The 22,900-nt window shown below is 41.6% G+C and overlaps 3 protein-coding genes across 8 annotated transcripts; all 3 read left to right on the forward strand.

Moving 5' to 3' along the window:
* The first annotated feature begins 532 nt into the window (after positions 1–532).
* On the forward strand, positions 533–2,917 carry tomm22 (translocase of outer mitochondrial membrane 22 homolog (yeast)). The gene is made up of 4 exons (XM_037080772.1): positions 533–852; positions 1,283–1,401; positions 1,629–1,746; positions 1,853–2,917. Exons 1-4 carry the CDS (start codon positions 763–765, stop codon positions 1,925–1,927), a joined length of 402 nt encoding a protein of 133 aa, XP_036936667.1. The 5' UTR covers positions 533–762; the 3' UTR covers positions 1,928–2,917.
* A 792-nt stretch (positions 2,918–3,709) lies between these two features.
* On the forward strand, positions 3,710–7,713 carry dmc1 (DNA meiotic recombinase 1). 4 transcript variants are annotated; one of them, XM_037081549.1, is made up of 13 exons: positions 3,710–4,106; positions 4,459–4,503; positions 4,678–4,824; positions 4,951–5,033; positions 5,262–5,314; positions 5,402–5,443; positions 5,553–5,625; positions 5,715–5,806; positions 5,931–6,004; positions 6,245–6,359; positions 6,539–6,599; positions 6,727–6,843; positions 7,422–7,713. In XM_037081549.1, exons 1-13 carry the CDS (start codon positions 4,041–4,043, stop codon positions 7,489–7,491), a joined length of 1,038 nt encoding a protein of 345 aa, XP_036937444.1. In that variant the 5' UTR covers positions 3,710–4,040; the 3' UTR covers positions 7,492–7,713. The 4 variants fall into 4 exon arrangements, with proteins under 4 accessions (XP_036937444.1, XP_036937445.1, XP_036937446.1 ...); XM_037081550.1 differs by having other exon boundaries at positions 4,966–5,033; XM_037081551.1 differs by lacking the exon at positions 5,402–5,443.
* Positions 7,714–11,133: 3,420 nt separating this feature from the next.
* On the forward strand, positions 11,134–22,851 carry gspt1 (G1 to S phase transition 1). Of its 3 annotated transcripts, none has more exons than XM_037081546.1 (14): positions 11,134–11,738; positions 12,023–12,106; positions 14,352–14,621; positions 14,710–14,743; positions 15,460–15,537; positions 16,039–16,219; positions 16,389–16,543; positions 16,773–16,913; positions 18,153–18,246; positions 20,557–20,637; positions 20,883–21,056; positions 21,602–21,691; positions 21,798–21,966; positions 22,124–22,851. In XM_037081546.1, exons 1-14 carry the CDS (start codon positions 11,543–11,545, stop codon positions 22,174–22,176), a joined length of 1,800 nt encoding a protein of 599 aa, XP_036937441.1. In that variant the 5' UTR covers positions 11,134–11,542; the 3' UTR covers positions 22,177–22,851. The 3 variants fall into 3 exon arrangements, with proteins under 3 accessions (XP_036937441.1, XP_036937443.1, XP_036937442.1); XM_037081547.1 differs by having other exon boundaries at positions 11,136–11,738; positions 12,023–12,067; XM_037081548.1 differs by lacking the exon at positions 12,023–12,106 and having other exon boundaries at positions 11,135–11,738.
* The last annotated feature ends 49 nt before the right edge of the window (positions 22,852–22,900 follow it).

Consider the following 22,900-nt stretch of genomic DNA (forward strand, 5'->3'; position numbering starts at 1 on the left):
ATAGATTGGGTTGTTGTGATGCCCTTCATTAATGCTAAAACAATATACTAGTGTTCCTGTGGTTTATTGGTTCGACCAATCTTTCAAGAGTGTTATAACTGTGTATAGGCGCTCGAACAGCGTTAATTTACTATTATACCATTATATGTGTTTGATTAGTGATATAAATGATACACACGAATACTGGCACGTTGTTGTGATTCATCAGTGCACCTTTTAAGTCACAATTTTAGAATAAATCAGTTTCATCTGCAATTTAAATAATCAGAATCGAAAACCAAGGTCAGGAAATTATAGAATCTGTCTTTCAGTGATTGAGAGACTGTCAGGCCTAAAGAATGTGTGACTGTGTGAGTTCTGGATTGAATGAATAAATAAATAAATAAATAAATAAATAAATAAATAAATACCTACGTACGTAATGTCTGTATTTTTAGCCAGTTAATAACATTCTTTTTTCTTTTTTTACACCACGTGCGGTGAGACAGCCGCAGCGGCAGGGGGCGCTGCTCAGTTTCCTGTGACGTACAAACTGACCCCTGCCCTGCTGCCGTCATCCGTCCCTGACAATCCTCACGTTTTCTCGCTGTGACCTCAGACTGTCGTTAACCGATGCACGCCTCCTAGCATTAGCTTGAATGAAAACTGAAGGGAGCTAACCACAAATAAACTGCCCGTCGGTGTTAGTCTGTCTTCTAGCGACTTGCTCGCAGCACACATACCTTTAACAACCCGGCAGAGACGAGCGGGCTAGCAGGAGACATGGCCGGAATCGAGGAGCTTTCCCCCTCTGCGGGCCCGGTGGCCACTCGGCCCCCCGAGGACGAGATTGACGACGACGAAGATGAAGATGTAAGTGGCTAATCGTAGTGGGGTACTTCAGAAATGCGCATGAGAACAGCCATTGAACGTAGACTAACACTGGTTTAATTCCAGCGTGTCCTTTTCTTTGCTATACATGGCAGGCTAAAATGGCTGTGCCAATGCTAACAAGTTAGCTTATTACCTAAGGTCCAGGGTTTGACAAACAGTGTGACTCTCTGTTCTGTTGCAAGCATACAGAAGTGTTAAAAGTAGTATTGAGTCTAAGTAGCATTCAGTTTCATTATCATGTTACTATTTTGCATGACAGTAGCAGGAGAGTCTCACTGTGTTAACACCAGACTTCATTAAGGACCATTTTATACATGTATATGAATGTGTTCTGTCTGTGTGAGCTTTTATACATGAGATGTTCTTGTTTTGTCTGACATGTTTGTCTGGTTTGTGCTCTCTCCTAAAGCTGGATGAGACATTGATGGAGAGGTTGTGGGGCCTGACAGAGATGTTTCCTGACACAGTTCGCAGCGCTGCTGAGGTGTCTGCACAGTGCTCCGTCTCAATGGCCAAGAAGTTTTACAGGTATTTCTTGGTGCTGTTTTTGTCTCACCTTATATCTGCACAAATGTATACATTGGTAGCCCAGTAGATTAGGAGCTAATTCGTTGGTCTGTTCCCAGCAGCCGTTGGTTCTGTCTTTTCTTGATCTAGACTCTCATCCCCCAAATGATTACACTTTGTAAGTCACTGGAAAGAATATGTCCACTGCAAAAACAACAGAAACTAATCCAGGTGTGAACTTCTTTCAGTTTTTCTCGCTCTGCGCTGTGGGTGGGTACTACCTCCTTCATGATCCTGGTGCTGCCTGTTGTGTTCGAGACAGAAAGACTACAGCTGGAGCAGCAGCAGCTACAGCAGCAGAGACAGGTGGGTGCCCATGTGTGCTGAACAACAGCTGAGAGAGCAGAGACTTGTGCTGCACATGACAAGTACATCGTCGAACAGCCTAAATGATAGACTCTTTCCCTTTCAGATCCTGTTGGGGCCCAACACTGGAATGTCTGGCGGGATGCCGGGCATGATGCCTCCTGCACCAGGCAAGATGTGAGACACAAGGAAGGGCCAACGTGAACCTGAGAGCGGCTGCTGCCAGTGTAGCGCGGCCGGTTGCGAGGAGAGACAGCGAGACCGTGGAGAGAGGCTGCAGTTGAAATAAAAAGAAGCAAAGCTGTGTCAGAGGCGCAACATTAGGAGCACTCCAACATGTTGGATTGTCTAATGGGATTGGAGGAGAAGGAGAATGTGATGCATTTCTAACACTTCTTTCTCACTGTCTCTCCTTACTCCAACATCATGCAGAGACTTACTTCCAGGAGCACTGCTTCCATTTTGTCCTCTTTTTTAAAAAAAAAATAAATAAATACTTATATCAACATGAATAATGTGTTCTCTAGGGGTTAGCAGGTACAGGTGGATGAACTGAAAGAAAAAAAAATCGGAGGTTATCAATTGTATGTCTTGGTGTTTGCAGTCTGAAGAATGTTGTGATGCTTGCTGGTGCCACTTTGATGTGGAGAATTTTGTTGATAAATTACCTGACAAACGGGTCCGATGCATTGTAGAACGTGCTGTAGACAATAATTACTGCTAAGAATGTGGACTACAGAATGACTGTAGACTCATTTCACTGGTGTACTATGGATGTAGGGAATGTCATAGTGCAATGCCTCTCCCATCAAACATGCCACAGTTTTTGGTTTTATTATATTTCTGTAGTTTTAAACAGTGGATTGTAATATACAGCAATGCCAGATCCAATGCTGTCCAGTCACTGCTGTGTCCTTTTCCATTAAAAATAAGTGTAACACAACTTTTGTTTTTTCAGGACGGGAAACATGTCATGCATGTTTGGAATATTGTGGTCATGGTGGCTGATGAAGTTTTGAATATTGCAGTTACACGTCCTGTCTTAAGAGAACTTTCACTCTCTGTTGTCATCCATGTGACAATTTACAATCTCTTGCCTCTATTCAGTAAGCAAACCCATGTCTCTGTTTTGTGTTCAACATGACTGCAGTAATTAAAAGCACCAAATGAAGTAGAAAGTCGAGTGTTTATTTTTTGCCTGTGTGTTGTGCATTTGCTCAAATGAAATTGCCCATGAAGCTTTAAGGAATTATGAATTAAAGACCAGATTAAATGATTATACCATGATAAAGTAACCAATGTTTTTATTTATTTATTTTAATGTTTCCTAATACTAAAATGAGTAAATGGGATTGAAAAATGATGGTTTCACTGAAATTTCAAATTGTGAGTGATTTTATTTATGTTGTTTCAAAGTAGATTTTAGGCTTGCCTTATACACCATTTTACAGGAGGAGCATTTTGATTTACCACAAAAGCAAAGGGTAGATGCAACTAAATGACAATTAATTACTGATTGTCACAACGAGAGAGCTGGAACTGGAATGTCAAAATGTAATGCAAGTATAATCAAGATTAACATTTTAAAAGGTGATGGAAGCTGAAGTTATTACACAGTATATCACAAATTATTATAAACCATATCCAGGATGCAGCACACACGATCAAACTATCTCAGGAGTCTTGAAAATAAAAATATCCATGCATCCATTCAATGCCAGTGTGTAATGATGCATTCACTGCTCTATTCAGCTCAAAGGCCTAGAGTAGAGGCTCGTGAGCATTTCAGAAAATTAAAACCAGCAATATAAGACTTTCAGGAGTTGTTCATGCCAAAAGTCGTAAGTGTTGCTATTTGTGTATTAGTGTTGGGTCATTCATGGTTATGTCAGGATACATTGATGGGTTAATGGTCGCCCAACTGATGACCTTATGATTTCCGACTACACTTGAATGGGACATAATCACAAATTCCCGCCAGTTACCTCCCGCAAGTGCTTCAGGACACAAAGGAGCATTTTGCTGTTTAATAGAAGAGTGTAATTGTTTATTTGTTTAGACATTATCTTGAGACCCTTTTGTTTTCCAGATAACGTAATTGAACAAGTCGAGTTTTAGATTGAATGACTTTGATTTCTTTTTCATTTGAGTGCAGTTGACAGACCAGAGTATAGCTAGCTAAGTTAGCTATCTAGCATTAGCACATTCAGAAAGTTAGCCCACTTAGCTGACCTTGGCTAAAGACCCTTGCTGATTGACAGGAGGAAACTAACTGAACCAGCAAATACCATACAATGTCAAAAATGAAAGCTACAGAGGATCAGGTTGTTGAGGAAATCCCTGGTTTACAGGATGATGAGGTACGAAGTTATAGCTGTTCAGTGTTTTCATGAGTTTTTGCTAACTTGCTGCTAATTTGCAGTGGCCTTTTATTAAAACAAAATAAGCTATACAAAAATCTAATGTTTAATGGTAAACAACAGTATGTATAGTAACCATTTATAGCTAATATACAATGTTGTTACTTAAGGTAAGACTTATGGCAATGTTACAAACCCACACTGTTGGTAGACAGGTAGTGTGACACCTTACATTTGTGTGATAATTGTGTGGTGAATTATGCTAGGGATGTTTTCATGGCAAAAGCTGTGTTCTTTTCTTCAACTCATCTATCTATATCATAGAGATTTTCTTTTCCTCTGATCCTAACAGGAGTCCTTCTTCCAAGACATTGACCTCCTACAGAAACACGGGATTGTGAGTAACCAGCACAGAGACCACCTTGTACCCTCAGATTGAAGTAATCATTCATTCAACATTTGAGGTGTAGTCTGGTTTATGTTTAAATGGCAGAGTCACTGTGTCCAGTCAGATCAAACGTCAGTTGTCTTGTGTGAGCATCCGTCTGTCCCTCCCCACCTGTGACCATAGAACATGGCAGACATCAAAAAGATGAAGGCAGTGGGGATCTGCACTGTGAAAGGCATCCAGATGACGACTCGTAAGGCTTTGTGCAACATCAAGGGCCTGTCAGAGGCAAAGGTGGAAAAAATCAAGGAGGCTGCTGGGAAGATGCTGGTAAAATGGGATTTTCTACTGCTATACCCTAACCCTAACCTTAAGAGTGAATTACCTTAGAAATAAGGTTATCAAAAATAATTTAGAGAGCATTTTTTGTATGAGGTGATTTTCTTTACATTATAGAATGTGGGTTTCCAGACCGCCTTTGAGTACAGCACGAAGAGGAAGCAGGTGTTCCACATCACAACTGGGAGCCAGGAGTTTGAGTTAAGATTCACACTGCATGTTGGTAACATGTAGACTGTAGGAAGGTTACCAGACACACTGACACTTAAAAATGCTGTGTGGAACTTCAGTTTTTCTCTAAAAATTATTTGGCTTGTAAAATGCTGATGTGACTCAGATTAACAAGCAGACACTGTTGCATGGCATATGAAAATACAATTATCACAGCAAATTTGTTACAACATACAGTATATCTTTTATCTCCACAGTAAACTTCTGGGTGGAGGTATAGAGAGCATGGCTATCACAGAGGCCTTTGGAGGTGAGGAGAGGTCTTTAATATACCACGTATGATTGGACCATTATAATAGTTTGGTTCAAAATCTCCCAACATTGTTTCTTCCCGCAGAGTTCCGCACAGGAAAAACCCAGCTGTCGCACACACTCTGTGGTGAGAAACAAGCCTTTTAGAAATGGCTGCCTCAGAGTGGATTGAAGAAACAATGTTGTACACGTCATACAGATCGAATGAAACAAGTTCTGTGTTATTTTTCATCCAGTTACTGCCCAGCTGCCAGGCGAGGACGGCTACTCAGGCGGGAAAGTCATCTTCATTGACACAGAGAACACATTGTATCCTCACAACCAAATACTTTATTCAAAGTCTTTCCTCTGTTTTTTCTGTTTCACATTATCCTTAACTTGTACCTGTCTGGATCCAGTCGTCCAGACAGACTGAGAGACATAGCTGACAGGTTTAATGTGGACCATGATGCTGTGCTGGACAACGTGCTTTACGCCAGGGCCTATACCAGTATGAACATACTATTCAGTCAGCCCAGTAAACATTGACACATTTGTGGTTTGCAAAAGCACAACAGTTCGTAATGAAACACTGTCTCCTGGTGCATTAAAGTTTTGTGTTGCTCGCCTTTCAGGTGAACATCAGATGGAGCTGTTGGACTTCGTAGCAGCCAAATTCCACGAGGAAGGAGGAGTGTTCAAACTGTTGGTGAGTAAAAGAATGTATCCTAACACCATGTTTTCACATACTCATCATATCTTTGGTATTACTGGTACTTCCCCCTCCATTTTAGTCATTTACTGTGTGAAGCTATTAGAGAGCGACATTTGTCACTTTCTTGTTTTTTTTCAATGGAATGTAAGTTGAACAACAGAAATACATTAAGAAACAGGGAGTCTTTCCTGACTTTCTCAGCCTCTCTGTCTCCTTCTTGACTGTCCTTTTTAGATCATCGACTCCATCATGGCTCTGTTCAGAGTAGACTTCTCTGGTCGAGGTGAACTGGCTGAGCGGCAGCAGAAACTGGCACAGATGCTCTCCAGACTGCAGAAGATCTCTGAAGGTCTGACCTATGAGAGTACTTATGTGCATTTATGTGAAATCCACTAACAATCAGTCAGATATCTTACCTGGCTTATAACATGGTGGTTTCAAAGTATTTAAGAGGAAGTCCTTAATAAAGACAAGTATTTTAAGAAATTGCTCATGTATCTTATTAGCATTAATTTCTGTTTTTCTTAGAGTATAATGTAGCGGTGTTCGTCACCAACCAAATGACAGCTGATCCCGGTGCAGGAATGACGTAAGAGATGGAAAATGATTTCCCTCTGAATACATTTCCAATTAAAATTCACTTTTGTTGTTGACGCATTAGGGACATTGTTTTTAGCTTTAAAAGGATATTTTTCTTGATTCTGTTACTGTTTTAGGTTTCAAGCTGATCCCAAGAAACCAATTGGTGGACATATCCTGGCTCATGCCTCCACCACACGGATCAGCTTGAGGAAGGGCCGTGGAGAGATGAGGATTGCCAAAATATTTGACAGGTAGTTTGCAATTTTTGTGTTTAATAGTCATGATGCAACATTTTATGATTCAGTGAGTCATAACGCACAATTTATTGTGTAAACTGATGACGAATAATACTTGGAAGTGTCTGTGTCATGCTTATCAAGTTTTACTTCCTGTTACCATCAGATCAGATAAACATCAGCAAAACAAACTGATGAGGGGCTTTCCATACTGGACTAGATCTTGTGATACAACATGTGAAGATATGAAAGATAAAAACACACACTCTAAATCGTACAATCAGCAAATTCAAAATAACTTTTGCAGTCAGTAAACTGGAGTAAAGAAAAACTGAACTACTATTTTATATTCTAAAATGTACTTTTATAAGATAAAGCAAACCAGTGATGGATTATCAACTATACAGCGTTAACGAGACACAATATTGTATGTGGATTTTGAATAAACTGGCAGGTGAAGCTGTGTTGGATTATTGGATTATTGACTCAATATCGCATGAGACACCTCACTGAAAACTTGGACTTTTATTTGAACACTTGAGACTCATAATTTACTCTCTTTTATCTTTTTATCTGCTCTTTTATCCTTCTAGTCCTGATATGCCTGAGAATGAGGCCACTTTTGCGATCTCAGCTGGGGGAGTAACTGATGCCAAGGAGTGAACGATAAAAGGAAGAGAGATATGTTAGTACAGCTCCCTGATCCAGTCAATGTTATTTAAGGTATTTTAGATTTGTTTATTTATTGAGCTTTAACTTCATATTGACCTCTGAATGTTACACTGGCCATCTCGTGCTGTGGTGCTGACATATTTATTCTGTTTATATGCAATGTAGTATTTTTCACATGTTCAAAGATATTAAAATACACAACTACAACAAAGATAAGTTTGTCATCTTTTTGTAGTTCAATGATGGTGACAGTAGGCAGCGATATGCACCTTTGAATCTGGTTTGCCAAGAATTTATAACATTCATGCAACGATCAGACAGCAGAAGTAGCACTGATGGTGGACAGTACATTGGACAGCAGCAGCCCGGTGCTGCCCCCCAGCGGTGTTTGCAGGACGTGCAGCAGCTGAACACCACTTCCTTTGGGATACAGGACCCATGTACTTCCCAAACAAGGCTTAGCAAAACAATGATAACTTTTACAAACCTGCTGAAACCCACTAGCAACTAAACGTGTTTAACAGAAAGTTTCCCTGGCTTTGGTAAGCTTGTAAACAATGTGAAAAGGAGCGATGGACCCCAGAGACACAGCCCCAGATTCCTGCAAGCTGGAGGAAGATGCTGAGACCCGTCTAGCCACGCCTGGCCTCCTGACCAGGTCAGCAACGCTCAACAACACAGATGGCAAGCGCTTTTTCCCTATGGTAATGCCCCGGTGTTTGTACTGAGTTTCCTTCAAGCCAACTTCATGGAAATGACAGCTTCACAATACAGCAATTCTGTGATACTTGACACATGGCAAGACAGTTATACCAATGTCTGTAACAGAAGAAGAAAAATACCTAATACCTAACCTAATACCTTAATTGGCAAATAGCAAGAATTTTAATCACTGCATTGTGCAGACTGTTTCACAGAATTTGACAAGTGAAATGACACAATATACAAAAAAGTGCATAAAGTCAGAGCTTTGAATCTCTTTAACACACACTGACATCAACTTATCCATGTCCGCATGTGGCATAATTCCAGTGTAAGCAGTTTACTGTCAGAGGCCAAACTGTCAGAAAGCTATACAGTTCTGAAGTTATAATGTTTGAAGAAAGGCTAAAGCTATGTTTCATTAAATTCTGTTTAAACTCACTCTGTTCATAAAGTTTACAGACATTTACACCACTAGGACTCATGAAGTCTCTGGCAGGTCTGCAGTCCAGCCGGTGCCACAGTTAAAATGCATTTCCACTAACTCATCATGTTGTAATAATTGTAATCATTTATAACTCAGCAAAAACTCACTGCAAAACATTAAGTTGGCCATTCTTGTATAATAACATTTATCCGTTTTCAAATTTATGAAAGGCTGAAATGCTCTCTCTCCTCAAAGGTGTCCCTGATCACCTGAGATGACAGAAACAGGTGACAGTATTACGACTGGGTATGACAGGAGCATCCTGGACAGGCTCAGCCGTTCACAGTTAAGGATTGGCTGAGGATCCCCACTGAGTGAGTGCAACAGCTTAAGAACAATGTTTCTCAATGCATTTAGGCAAGAAATTTAAGGATTTCACTGTCTACAATCCATAGTATCATCAAACGATTCAAAGAATGTGGAGAAATCTCCACACGTAAGGGCCAAGGCCGAAAACCAACACTGAATGCCCGTGACCCTCTATCCCTCAGGCGATACTGCATCAAACACCAAGTGTTAAGTGTGTTAAGGATATTACTACATGGGCTCAGGAACACTTTGGAAAGTCATAGTCTGTAAACACAGTTTGGTGCTCCATCTGCAAATTAAGTTAAATCTTGGGGATGCAACAGTATAAGTATATCGGCAGTATATTAACATCAACACCCAGGAAGGCTGCCAAAGCTCAGCTGAGTTTGACAGAGAGTGCAAACCATCAGCTCAAAGTTAAAAGCCAGTATCTGTGACGATAAGGGGGTGTGTTAGTGTCCATGACATGTGTATCTTGTGTGAGGGCACCTTTAATACTGAAAGGTACAGACAGGTTTTAAAATAACATAATGCTGCCATCAGAGGTGTCCCTGCAAGACAGTACAAGGCCACATTTTGCACATTACAACAGTTTGACTTCACCATTAAAGAATGGAGGTACTAGACCGGCCTGGCTGCAGTCCACACAGTCTACTAATGTGTGTGGCGCATCATTAACCACAATACACGACAAAGGAGAACCCAAACTGTTGAGCAACTGAAGTTGTATATACAGCAAGGATGGAAACGAGTTTCAAATTCAAAATTACCGTATATTAACAAAAACAATAAAGTGGATAAGTTTGAATAGTAAATATGTTGTTTTCTACTTTATTCTGTGCTGTCTTTGTTGTGTGTTGTCCTCCTGGATACACATTCTTCTTGTATATTTTATAATCTAAATATATCAGAAATGTTGTCATTGTAGTCTGTATTCTGTGACTTTGTTCGTCTGTTCAGTACGCTGGACATCTATTGCATGTCCCTACGTCCTGGGGAGGTTCCCTTGATCAAACTGAGGACAGAGGGGGTCACAAACTACCGATTTTAAAGCCTCCTAAGGAATTGTGATTTGTACCTGTATCTGAATTTCTACCATCATTTTTACAAAAGAAAACATATTTTTATGACGTCTCAACTTAGATATTAGACTCAAATGCCTCACAAACTCCTTTTTTCACAGCAGACATTTTCACCTGTCATTGCAGAAAAAGCACAAGTGCAGCCTATAACATTAAAGACTGAAGCACCTAAATGTAATGCAGTTCTAATTAACATCATCACTTGTACCTGTGTGTTTCTGCTGTGACATGTCAACAACACTTCCTGGTCCAGAGGTGTGTAATGAGAACATTTACCCTGCAGCTCAGAGCAGTAACTAATAAGCATTACTGAACATGAATGCTCCCTCTGCAGACACACGGGGCTCATTCTGAGGTCAAACAACAAACAAACAAATGTGACCATTCTTGGTTACAGATGATTATACACTAATTAAAACACAATTATGAATATTATATTACACTTGTGCCAATTTAACCCATTATACACTGAAAATAAAAGGTGCAGGATCATTATTTTTAGTTCTTGGTAAATCATTCTATGGATACTGTAGGATAAAAATCTGGAGGGTATTTTAATTATCAACTCAAACCCTGTTCATTTTGAGTTAATTAAAAGTGCAATGTGAAAGATACGACCTGGATTTTAAGTTTTAACATTCAAAAAAACGAACCAACGTTATTTACAGAGTGTGAAGAAACAACAGTGTTGACGTACTGTGAAAGATGTCTGGGTACTGTGTTGAAGAGAAGTCCACTGAAGTGAACTAGATGCTAACCAGCCAGTGGTATTATGAGGAAAAGGACACGCCGGGGTCATTTTTCACTCTCTGTTTCAAGTCAGCTTCGGCTCGCTAGCTGCACCGCTAACTGAGATCAGTTGCTAATGGCTGCTAGTGACCAGCAGTTAGCAGTTTTCTCTGGGTTCTCTGGAATTACCCTAGACAGGCAATTGGATATTGCACCTTTAATTTTTTTAAAATAATCTTATTTATTGACTGACTTTATTTGATTTCTTGAAGTTACCGTGACAACCTTTAACTGTGGTGCTTCAGAAGTATTAATTCTTTACATTTATAGAGTTGTTTGTATTGTTACTGTGTTTCAGAGATATTAAAATAAACAACAAAGAAAAAGACAACAGTTATGTACTTTAATAGTTGACCCTGGTGAGCTGAGGCTGCTCAGACTCCCTGCACACACCAACACAATGTGAAGGTCTAGGTACCGTGGTTCAGGAGGCGGGGGCCCGCTGCTGCCCTCTGGCGGTGTGTGGAGGACGTGTAGCGGCTGTTACACCACTTCTCGTCGGATACGGGATCCATATGCTCAAAAGCACGGCTCAACAAAGCAATGGCAACTTCAACAAACGTGCTGCCGAGAGTCTAAAACACACCAGCGACTGAACGCGTTTTAACGGAACCTTCAAGATCGCCCACCTTCCCCGGGAGTGGTAAGCCTGTCAACTCCGGTGAAAGGAGCGATGGACCCGAGAGACACAGCCCCGGATTCGTGGGAGCTGGAAGAGGATGCCGAGGCCCCGGCTGCCGCGGCGGGGCTCCCGACCGCCTTCGCTGCCCTGAACGTCAACGCCAAGCCGTTTGTCCCCAACGTCAATGCCCCGGTGTTTGTGCCGAGCTTCCTTCAAGCCAGCGCCGTGGAAATACCGGCTTCAGACGGTAGGTGAATGCCAGACAGCTGGGCTGGAAGTTAGCTTAACTTGCTAGCTCGCTTGCTAACCCAGCTAAGTTAGCCTTCCTGACTGCAACTCGGCTGCGCTGGGTGCAGTTATCGCATTTCCACTAACTAATCAACAAGTCGGCCCGAGTGTCAGTCATGTGCTGTAATAGTGTCATGGCTCATTTATAACGCGCTAACAACCGCAGCAAGGCGCAAAACGTGACCAGCCCCGTCTAATAAATATGTATGAAAGTTTGACATGCCGTGTTTTCTCTGCTTTAAGGTGCCCCTGATCCGGTGGCCAGCATGGAGGTGACAGAAGCAGTCGGTACGCACCCACAGAGCACTGCAGGCACTACATGTTCAGGTTATTAGATTACTAATCTGGCTGTCAGGCAGATTTATTTATTTATTTTACCACATGACAGGTGTGGTTACAGGCTCAGGTGTGCACAGCCAGATTCAGTATCTCAGCCCAAACCAGACCTCATCCAGGCCACCAAAGCGTGGATGTTCACTGCTGGGTTTTCTGCTCGTAGGTTCACTTACTGAGCCATATTTGGATCGCTGGCATCGGTTAACCCTTGTGCATGGGCCTACGTATAATATGATGCAACCTCGCCTGTCCATGCCTGAAATAGACGGCCCACTGGCTCTCACTGTGATATGTGTCAGGGGATGGATGTCCAAGGCCTCGGTCTGCCCTGTGTCGGAGCAGTTTTAATGTATCTGATTACTCCAGAAAAAAAAAAAAAAAATGCAGTTTGTGCTGACTAGTCCGAGTCGAACCCATTCACATTTTCTGGGCTTCAACCTGGATGCTGCATGCCTCTCCTCAAATTACAGAGAAGCTGCTGGTGGTTTTTGTGTTTAGTGGAGTGGCTGAGCGCTGCAGCTGTGGGCGGCTGAGTGACAAAGAGAGGCAAAACTATGGACCACATACTCATTGGAGGCGCTTCCTCCAAAACTTGGCACTTCAAATGGCTCTGAAGATCACTGAAAGACAAATTGTACTCACCACATTATGATACTGTTGACAAAGTCAAGGCACAAAATGGCTCTCGCAAGCAGCATCATCTCATGGGCTGATTATAAACGCCCATGGTGGAGAGGAAAGCGGGCATTGTCCATGACTACTCGGCTGAATAATTTCATAGTTACAGAAATGGGAGGCTTTTTTGTGTGTTGCCATGGGAAGATGCCTCTTCTGCAGGGCCTGGCAGATTTCATAGTACGCTTATGTTCGGTCAGTTTTTTTTTTTTTGTGTGTGTGTTTGTTTGAGTTTGACTTGCATTTGTTTGCCTGGCAGAGCATGGCTTTACTAACACGTGAACTGGACTAATGAACAGTGAACCGCAGACCACCCACAGTGAGGCCTCGCTGCACTTTTTTAGGTGACCTGTGAAGGCAAATGAGTTTCATGAGCTTGTGCCGTCCCCAAGGTCTTTTTACGACAGGGACGCTCAGAAGTCAGTCATAATGACATCGTAGTGGATGGTGCATGTCATTGATGTTTTCTGCATTAATTTTAATGGCCAGGATGATTAAAAACACAGAGTTGTTATCAATTTACATCATTTTGAGGATGTTTTGCACTAACAGCAGATGGCTAACGTGAACACTGGCATGCTATAGATCAGAGCAGCAGACGCAGCAACTACAGTTAACACCAGCGAGGGGATGAGGAGGGAGGCAAACTCCCCAGACTCCCATATAAAACTGCTCAATTTTCAGTGCTATAAAGATTAAGGTGTACTTGAATACTTCTTGTAGATTTAGTGTATGTCATATATTAATGTATTTCTTCATTTGTGTATAAATGGATGTGTCTGTATTACGTGTAGAGCTTTGTAGTGAGGTCCAGTCACACGTCACACTTTTTTCCCCATCAGTTGAGGTTTTTTGTTGCCTTATTTTCCGTGTTTGCACCGACTTCCTGTGTCGATTCTCTATATAACACATATTACATGAAGTATGTAGATAAAAGACACAGCTCCAGTAGTTGTAGTAGTTGTTGCAGTCTGCTGCACTTTATATTTTATCTCTGTATTAGAAATATCCATGTGAGCTGACAATCAGAAATTGACCATTAAAAGACTGGATTATTGAAGTTACAGTTGGTTTTTACAGCCAATTCCCTTGAATCAAGACTATATTAAAGTAGAATATAATGACAATAGTACTTCTGTATGATACAGAATAATTACCGATAATAACACACAAAAGAAACATGTCTGTAATAGAGCATGTGAATGATAATGGTGTAGCAGATCCAAATGAATGAGAGGACTTCATTCAGAGCAGTTCGGTCTGTGAAGTGTGAATTGTTTTGGTACTTGTTTGAAAGTCTGCAAGAGGAGATCCCTGTGCAAATGTTTGTGCAAATGTGGTAAAATTATTCTAAGTTTGGACCCAAAACTGGCAGAAATGTAGCAGCTTGAATTGAGTCCAGCTTCAGAATCAATCAGGATCCACTCATGGTCAGTCCTCAGGTTTTCGTCCAAGCCAAACAGCCTGTCGTATTATTATTAAATAGTTCCTCCTCCCTCCAAAAACTGTCTGTGGCATCCAGACATTACAGAGAAATAACAGGTGGAGTCTTTGGTTCCAGCTCCAGTGGAGAATGGAAGCACAGAGGCAGACATGACCACAGAGGAGGAGACGTGGGAGCAGAAGGAGGAGCCGGGGGGAGGCGGAGGAGGCGGAGGACAGGAGGACATGGGTTCGGGAGAAGCCTGTGAGGAGGGCGCCGCGAGGAAAGAGGACGAAGAGATGATGATGGAGGAGGAAGAAGAGGAGATGCCCATGCCCAAAGTGGCTCCCGCGCTGCCTGATGCGCCCAAGAAAGAGCACGTGAATGTGGTCTTCATCGGTCACGTGGGTGCGTGTCCTTTTTGTACGTGTTTGTTATTCAATCTCTGTTTATAGGAAGTTTTAGTCTTAATGTTTTTGCCTGCTGTGTCTGTCAGATGCTGGTAAATCAACTATTGGAGGACAGATCATGTGAGTAATTATTTTTTCATATTCTGCATTGGCTGGTCACTATGCTGCAGAGCTGCGCAATAGACAAAGGAAGTGAAATATTAAGTACTTCAATTTCTTATTTCTCATATCTCTAGGCACCTCACAATACAATCCGTTTTCGACCGAGACGGCTACGATGCTCTTCTTAAACGATCATCTGTTCATCCGAGTGCATCGTGATGCTTCAGAATTTTTGATTTCTATGCATGATTTATTTTTTCTCACCAAATGAAAACTTGCTCCATCAGACTAACATATCAGCAGTTATTCCTGAATAAAATAAACAAAGGAATTTGCTGTTATTATTTTCATGCTCAGCCAGCTTCACCAATACTCATAAGAAGCCCAGATTAGAATGCAAGCAAGGCACGCATGTTAAGGTCGCCCATGTTTCACCATCCGTAAGGAAGGTACAGCCGGCTCTTACAAAACGGCTGCAGGTGATTGTAATGTTGAGAAGTTTCAAATTTTTCGCACTTATCCGAATCAAGGCTTAATCTTTCAAGAGAGAATCGCATTGCATCTTGGCCCTAACTTTGTGTTCGATCCCAGAAAATGAACTACCAAAAAGATCAGTGTGTATGGCGGTCAGAAAAACATGTACATGCACTGTGTTTTCACCTTTTCTAAATATGTATGACATATTTTGCATTAGTTTTTGTCAAGTTGCCTTTTCCCTGTGTTCTCCTCTCAAGGTACTTAACTGGAATGGTGGAAAAGCGAACCCTGGAGAAATATGAAAGGGAAGCGAAAGAAAAGAACAGGGAGACATGGTGAGAATGTTTGTGTTGTACCTGAGATGAAGACTTGTTTTACGGCAAATATTTAGTCCTCGAGTGCCTTCTCCGAGCTTCTCTTTTTCCCCCTTTATTTTCTTGCGTCTAAAAATAGCATGCCAGTAATTTGCATGTTAGCAGCTAATCACTGAATCAAATATTACAAAGCTTTTGATTAGAGACTCGTTTGCCACACATGTTCAGCTATTTTTTTCCTTCTCTTCTTCTCTTTAATTTCTTGGCCTTTGTAAGGCTTTATTGATAGTACAGCTGAAGAGTAGACAGGAAAGAGGATGAGAGAGAGAGGAGGAGTGACATGCAGCAAAGGGCCCCTGGCAGGGATTTGAACCTGGGGCTGCTACAGCGAGGACAAACCCTCTGCACATGGCATGCCCGCTCTGCTAACTGAGTTAAACGGCGCCGCATGCTCAGCAATTGTGAGTGATCACAGAGCAGTTGTGTGCAGGCTAAATTAATAGATAACAATGCATGTTGCAGGTACTTGTCGTGGGCTCTGGACACAAACCAGGAGGAGAGGGACAAAGGGAAGACAGTGGAGGTCGGGAGAGCTTACTTCGAAACTGAGAAAAAACATTTCACCATCCTGGATGCGCCTGGACACAAGAGCTTCGTCCCCAACATGATTGGCGGAGCGTCACAAGCCGACCTTGCAGTCCTGGTGAGATAGACATGGATATACAGGCAACGCTAATGCTAACAAACCCTGAACCTCAGACACACAGAGATTAAATCCTGTATATTTCTTATAAATAAGTTAATACATGTAATAAAAGAAGACAGCTATTTTAAGCTAGTTGTTTGTTCCTCACTTTATTGGTTTGTATCAGGTTATTTCAGCGAGGAAGGGGGAGTTTGAGACCGGCTTTGAGAAGGGCGGACAGACTCGGGAGCATGCCATGCTGGCTAAAACAGCAGGAGTCAAACATCTCATCGTCCTGGTCAACAAGATGGATGACCCCACTGTCAACTGGAGCCTCGAGAGGTGAGCAGGGAGATGACGTGTTAATGTTGGCTTTAATGCTGTGACATCAATATGTCCTCACTTTTTTCTTGTGTTAAATAGTCATTCAGGGAGACGTGGCAGATTGGTGCCAGACATTGTCTATCAGTGACTACATTACTGTTGTTGGCCATAAGATTGTCACAACACGTGACAGTCCATGAAGTCATTTCATATGCACGCAAATCATCTTTTCATCACTTTCCTGCAGGTATGAAGAGTGTAAGGAGAAGCTGGTGCCCTTCCTAAAGAAGGTGGGCTTCAACCCCAAGAAGGACATCCACTTTATGCCTTGCTCTGGACTCACAGGTGCCAACCTCAAGGACCCCGTATCTGAGTGTCTCTGGTACACGTAAGTGGACTCTGTGAATGGGTTTCTATGATCGTACAGTAGGAGGTATTGACAGGCTGTTAGATGCTGTAACTGGATGTGCAGTCACCTCTCTTATTCACCACTGGTTAAACACAGCTACAAACACACAACTTAGCTTAAGGGGTCATTGGAAATTCCCACATCCCCGTATGAATAGATTTTTCCCTCAACGTTTACTGGCACAGGTTCACTTATATTTCCCAGACGTGATAGGAGAGCTCAGCTGTGCCTTTTGGTGCCCATTAGTGACACTGAACACAATGTCATTTCACAGTAGTGACCCTCTTGGCACTTACCTTTTCATAATGGAACTTTCTGTTTTTCCTGAAAGGTTGCAACTTTATACCGTAGGAAGAAGTGCTTATTCTTTGTGTCAGATACTGAAAAGTACCTCATGCCTTATTTCTCCATCGCTATCTGACGCAGGCCTTCTGGTCTGACCTTGCCTTGAGTATAGAAAGACTAGCACATTTTAAATCTGAATATTCATGAAAGACTGATTTTAGTGACCAAGGAGTGGGAGGTAAGGCTCGGCGACATTTATTAATGACAAATCATACATGAGTCCTAACAGCAAGCAAACGAGCGTCTATCACATCGCATTTGATGCTGAATCTGTTTGATATGCAATTCTGTTAGGCTACGTTTGTACTTTTTAAACAGTAAACTGCCAGCTTCCTGTCAGCCTCCCTTTAAGTTTTTGTAGTGGAACGGGACAGTATTGTGTAGTTAATCTGTGTCAACCCTTCCTTGTCCACACACCACTTTCAACATGTGCGGCCGGAATGAATAGCAACAGGACGTCTAAGCAGCCATCTAAATGTTCAGGTCGGAACAGTGTGCTTTGCTTGCAGCCAGTCAGAAAACAGTGAAGCAAGCGAAGAGGAACTTGGGTTCATACATTAGATTGCCTTTTTTTGTAGATTCTCAAAACTTAACTGGTGAGCACAGCTTAGAAGTGGAACAGAAAAGGATGGAGCAGATTTGTTCACTTCACTTCCTCTTCTGGTGTTTTTCTTTTTATTTGCCAGGCTCTGTTTTGGTTGATTTATTAGTTTGTTTTGAGGCTGGAATTTTTGTTGGAGTTTGATCAGAAGTTCAAAAAGATCAGGCAGAATTCACTTGAAGTAAGAGTCAAAGGCTGTCTCATCCATGGCAGGCAGGTGGAATTTTTTATAACCATGGTGACGGACAGTTTTCCTTTTTGTTCTCTACCAGGGGTTTGCCATTTATTGCCCATCTGGACAGCTTGCCAAACTTCACCAGATCCAGCGATGGACCAGTCAGACTACCGATCGTAGACAAGTACAAGGTGAGCAGCTGGAAGCAATTAATCCTCTTTCCAAAGAGAAAAACAGAAATTTATGGCAGCTCGTCTTCCTCACTGCACTGTCCTCGGTGGATGAGTGGGCGTCAGAATTTCTTTTGGGTTTTTAGTCACATGGCCATTTTGTTTTTTTTTGTTTTTTCCAGTTTGTCATTCTCCTTCCTCTCATGTGATTATCCTAGAGCACAGCAGCGTGCTTACACACACACACTGCAGCCTCTGAATAGCCATTCCTCCTTAGGATAATTCAGCTTCTTGGCACTGGCCTCAGTTTAGATGTTGGAGGCAGTTCAGCGCATAAGTGTTGGTGGAATGGAGTTATTTTGGAGCTCTCTCTCTCTCTGTTGTCTCTACATTAATCACTGGCTCTTGTCTTTCTTCACGTGTCATCATTTCTCTTTATCCTCTTGTCTTTAAGTTGTTAAAATACTCCTCTCTGGCTGTGATTACATAAGAGACTGATGTAGTGGTTATATGATTAAGTAGTCCCGACTGGTCTTCTCCTGATGTAAGGGGATTATGGTTCAGTGAATGGGGTGCTGCATACCAATGACCCAGGTCGGACTTCCATATAGCAGGATCGCTGCAGAGAAACACGACTGTAGATTAAACAATTATTATTTTGTTTAGATTTTTGGTAAACAAGACTTTTTTACTACATTTGATGAGAGTTACACATTTAGATTTATAACCTTCAGATAAAGTGCGCAACACTTTTATATGAGGCCTCGTCCAGCAGCTTGTTAGCTCAGCTCAGACTGGAAAAAGACTGGAAACAGAGAAAGGTGTTTTGATTAGTGAACTTAAGATGTGCTGGTTTGCTGATTTTTCTTATATTTGAATAGAGACAGGATAGTTGTTTCCCGCGTTTGAGGCTTTATGCTCAGCTTTCTTACCGCTGATGGTCGCCTCATACTCACCATTCACACTGAAGCCCTATTCACACAGGACTAGTATAACCTTGCGACCACTAGTTACTTGGCAGAGGATGTCTGCGATCTATATCTGTCAATAGTTAATGTAAAAATTCCACCACAAATTACAGACCCTGTTTTACCCAACACAGAGGTCATGTGATAACAGTAGTCCCGTGAGAGTCGACAGCTCTATGATCTTTGACTTGTATTGCTGTCAGAGAACTGAACAAGAATGATGTTTCATAGTGGCTCACATCAGGTAGAACAGCAGGCAACAGCTGTGATTATATCGATGTTTAAAATGAGTGACAGGGAAGGTTAGGAACAATGAAAGGTTGTCACATTCAAGTGCAGCCACAAACCATCTGCTACCTGATATAAATGAGCTGCTACTGTATATTTATTCAGTAACACATGCAGAAAGTGAGCAAGACAACTCGACACTGCATTATAAAAATGTGGCTATTTAAGAACACATGCTCCAGTTCTGAAAGATGATGTTATGCAAAGCCTTGACATCATATCCAGGGAATAATGTCAGTAAATTCTTGTAGAATACAGACTTCATTGATCCCATGTGGTTGTGCCTCACGACACTTTGATTTAGAGGGGTAATATCTAAATCCAGTGAGGTCCCCTGGTAATACCGGTCCTGTGCAAACAGAGCTTGAGTGTGGCATTAATCTTCTCATCCAAGTCTTGTCAAGGAAGCCAGTAGAATGATGGACTAGTCCACTGAAGTGTGCAAGGAAAAGCTTATACATGTGAGGAAGTCTCTTCTGAATGTCTACAGGCCATACATCATGAAGAGTTAAATGGAGCACAGATGAATTAAGAAGACACAAGTAACATTAGGCAGTAGTTGTTCTAGTGATGTAGGTTGTTGGAATATCATTAGCAGTATGATAGCCTGCTATTATCTGTCTGCTGTAAGGTAAAAAATATGTATTTCCAAAATTTCAGCTTTTCACAAGCAGTTTTCAGGATGGATTTCTCATGCATCACAATGAGTTGTAAACAAATGTCTCCAGATTTGGAGATGCATGGCTTTCAGTGGACAGAGACAATTTATTCTGTTTTCCAAAATTCAGTCGGTTTCCACTGTGATGTTATGATATGGTTTATAATGTTTCAGTCTCATAGAACAGGATGCATATTCCTTTTTCACCCTGTTCTGTGACACGATTCACACAACATTTGAATTCAAAGATTCTTGTCCTCATTTCAGCTTTTGTAACTGTGTGATTGTTCTTTTTATTAGCCGATTTGTCATTCATGCCATAAAAGTAATTGCTAATAATGTGTTAAAGTTTTACTGCTAATACTAAAATGCTGAACCTTTTGGTGTGTGTGTGTGTGTGTGTGTGTGTGTTCGCAGGACATGGGCACAGTTATCCTCGGAAAGCTGGAGTCTGGATGCATCAGCAAAGCCCAGCAGCTGGTCATGATGCCAAACAGGGTGAGCTCTCCTCTGTGTGACTTTGCGCCTTCTCTCAAGGGACCAGTAAACCTTCTCCTTGAAATCACTTCAAGGCCTCATTCCTTTTATTAAATGTACTGCAGCCTAGATGAAATGAAGAGCCTGCAATCAAAATGACTTAATTTCACTTCTGACACCTGCCATGTATACTGTTTCAGTACAGCAATAATGTCTTTTTTTTAAGGCATTTAATTAAAGTATGTACAAATTGGTGTGTGTTCCAGCACACAGTGGAGGTGTTGAGCCTGCTCAGCGACGATGTGGAGACAGATGATGCAAGTCCCGGAGAGAATCTGAAGCTGAGGCTGAAGGGTATCGAGGAGGAAGAAATCCTCCCTGGTTTCATCCTCTGTAGCCCTGACAATCTCTGCCACTCTGGACGCACCTTTGATGCACAGGTAATGACAAGATACAAAGTCACTGCATGTCAGAGCTAATGTGATAAGTGCATTGGTTCATTAGTTTTCAACTGTTGAATTCATTAATTTTTAGAAAATAAATCGTCACTATTCCAGCTTCTTAAAGTTGAATATTTTCAGGTTTATTTACTGTAAACTGAATAGCAGTAGGTTGTGGACAGAACAAGACACTTGAGGGCCGTCTTCATAAGCATTGGGAGTCAGTGATGACAGAATTCAACTTTTTCTGACATTCTAGCAACTTGTCAATTAGAGAAAAATTATCAACAGATTAAATGACAGTAAGAATAATTGTTATTTAGGAGTCAGTAGTTCTAGTAGGAATTTAAATCAAGTCAGGTTCAGGCTGTTACAGGCTTGACCAGCTCTTATGTATTACATGTTAAGCCACACCCTCCTGTATTCAATCTATAGAAGCTAACCTATGAGTTCTTATTTCCTGCTCTGATTCAGTTAGATATGTAAAAATAATATCATACATTTTCTAAATCCTCCTAAAAAATCCCTCTCTTCATATATCTCAGATCGTCATCATTGAGCACAAATCAATCATTTGTCCTGGTTACAATGCAGTCCTCCACATCCACACCTGCATCGAAGAGGTGCAGATCACAGTAAGTTACTGCTCTGCTTTCCAAGCTGTTTTTTTTTTTTTTTTTTTTTACTGTATCTGATCAGATCAGTTTTGGAGTTGTTCAACTCTTTACATCCCGAATGTAGGCCTTAATCTGTCTGGTGGATAAGAAGACGGGCGAGAAGAGCAAAACCCGACCACGCTTTGTGAAGCAGGACCAGGTGTGTATCGCCAGGCTTCGGGCAGCAGGAGTCATCTGCTTAGAGACCTTTAAAGACTTCCCTCAGATGGGACGATTCACACTGAGAGACGAAGGTAAGGACACTGTATTTGCAAGGGAGTTTGAGTATGTTTAGCTAACAGATTTTGTACACAGATGACAGCAGAGATAATATATTGGGATTGTATTGGCTTTTATGAATGCCTGGCTTATTTTCTTATCTATTTTTGACTTTGTACACTCCTCTCCCAGGCAAAACTATCGCCATCGGCAAAGTGCTGAAGCTGGTGCCAGAAAAGGACTAAATGCAACAGTGGCAGCATGCATGGAGTTCTACCACTTGTTACCAGAGGAGAAACGCTGCTAGAGCCGACCCCAACAGCTGCTCTCTCTTTAAACACAACTATGCTGAAGAGGAGAACAACGACAACAAGGAGCGGAGAAGAGAATAAAATGAAATGCGACAAATGCAAACAAGACTGAATCAGTTTTAATGATGAACAATATGAAATGAGAGACCAAGTCCAGTGTGTCAGCTTTCTCATATTGAGAGCTCAGCTATGCCACTAATGTAGCTACATCTGCCCCTTCTGTACTCCCCTGGTTAACCGAGCCGCAGGCTGGCCACACCATTTGTTTTTAGAATGGAGATGGATGCAGTGTTACTTAGATTGGGGAAGAAAAACTAAAACCCCCGGAAAGATTTCATATCCTGTTAAAGACCAGAGTAAGGCCGTAATTATAATCTGCAAAGTACATCTCCCTTTTAAAGAGTGGGATTAAGCATCTGACGGACGTCTTATTTAGTTTTAAGGATTGCTGTACCAAAATTTTTAGTTTGGTCTCTCTCCACATGATGGTTTAATTGGATAGAGCTCACATACTACTCTGATGAACCATGGATAAACACTCACAGACAGACACACAAACAGCTGTTACATAATCTAAACTGAAAATAAATGATCAAGCTGCAACAGAAAGTTCTGTTTGTTTTTATTTTGAACAGTATTCCCCTTTGGCACTCAAGCA

The sequence above is a fragment of the Acanthopagrus latus genome, chromosome 20, assembly GCF_904848185.1.
Source record: "Acanthopagrus latus isolate v.2019 chromosome 20, fAcaLat1.1, whole genome shotgun sequence".
Taxonomy (NCBI): Eukaryota; Metazoa; Chordata; class Actinopteri; order Spariformes; family Sparidae; genus Acanthopagrus; species Acanthopagrus latus.

Bases quoted from the DNA above. Each gene is read 5' to 3' on its own strand.
- dmc1 (XM_037081549.1), top strand. From the start codon at position 4,041: ATGTCAAAAATGAAAGCTACAGAGGATCAGGTTGTTGAGGAAATCCCT. The intron at 4,107-4,458 runs GTACGAAGTTAT...TGATCCTAACAG, and splicing joins CTGGTTTACAGGATGATGAG to GAGTCCTTCTTCCAAGACAT. The intron at 6,600-6,726 runs GTAAGAGATGGA...TTACTGTTTTAG, and splicing joins GATCCCGGTGCAGGAATGAC to GTTTCAAGCTGATCCCAAGA.
- tomm22 (XM_037080772.1), top strand. From the start codon at position 763: ATGGCCGGAATCGAGGAGCTTTCCCCCTCTGCGGGCCCGGTGGCCACT. The intron at 1,402-1,628 runs GTATTTCTTGGT...AACTTCTTTCAG, and splicing joins ATGGCCAAGAAGTTTTACAG to TTTTTCTCGCTCTGCGCTGT. The intron at 1,747-1,852 runs GTGGGTGCCCAT...TTTCCCTTTCAG, and splicing joins AGCTACAGCAGCAGAGACAG to ATCCTGTTGGGGCCCAACAC.
- gspt1 (XM_037081546.1), top strand. From the start codon at position 11,543: ATGGACCCGAGAGACACAGCCCCGGATTCGTGGGAGCTGGAAGAGGAT. The intron at 16,220-16,388 runs GTGAGATAGACA...GGTTTGTATCAG, and splicing joins AAGCCGACCTTGCAGTCCTG to GTTATTTCAGCGAGGAAGGG. The intron at 21,057-21,601 runs GTAATGACAAGA...CATATATCTCAG, and splicing joins GACGCACCTTTGATGCACAG to ATCGTCATCATTGAGCACAA.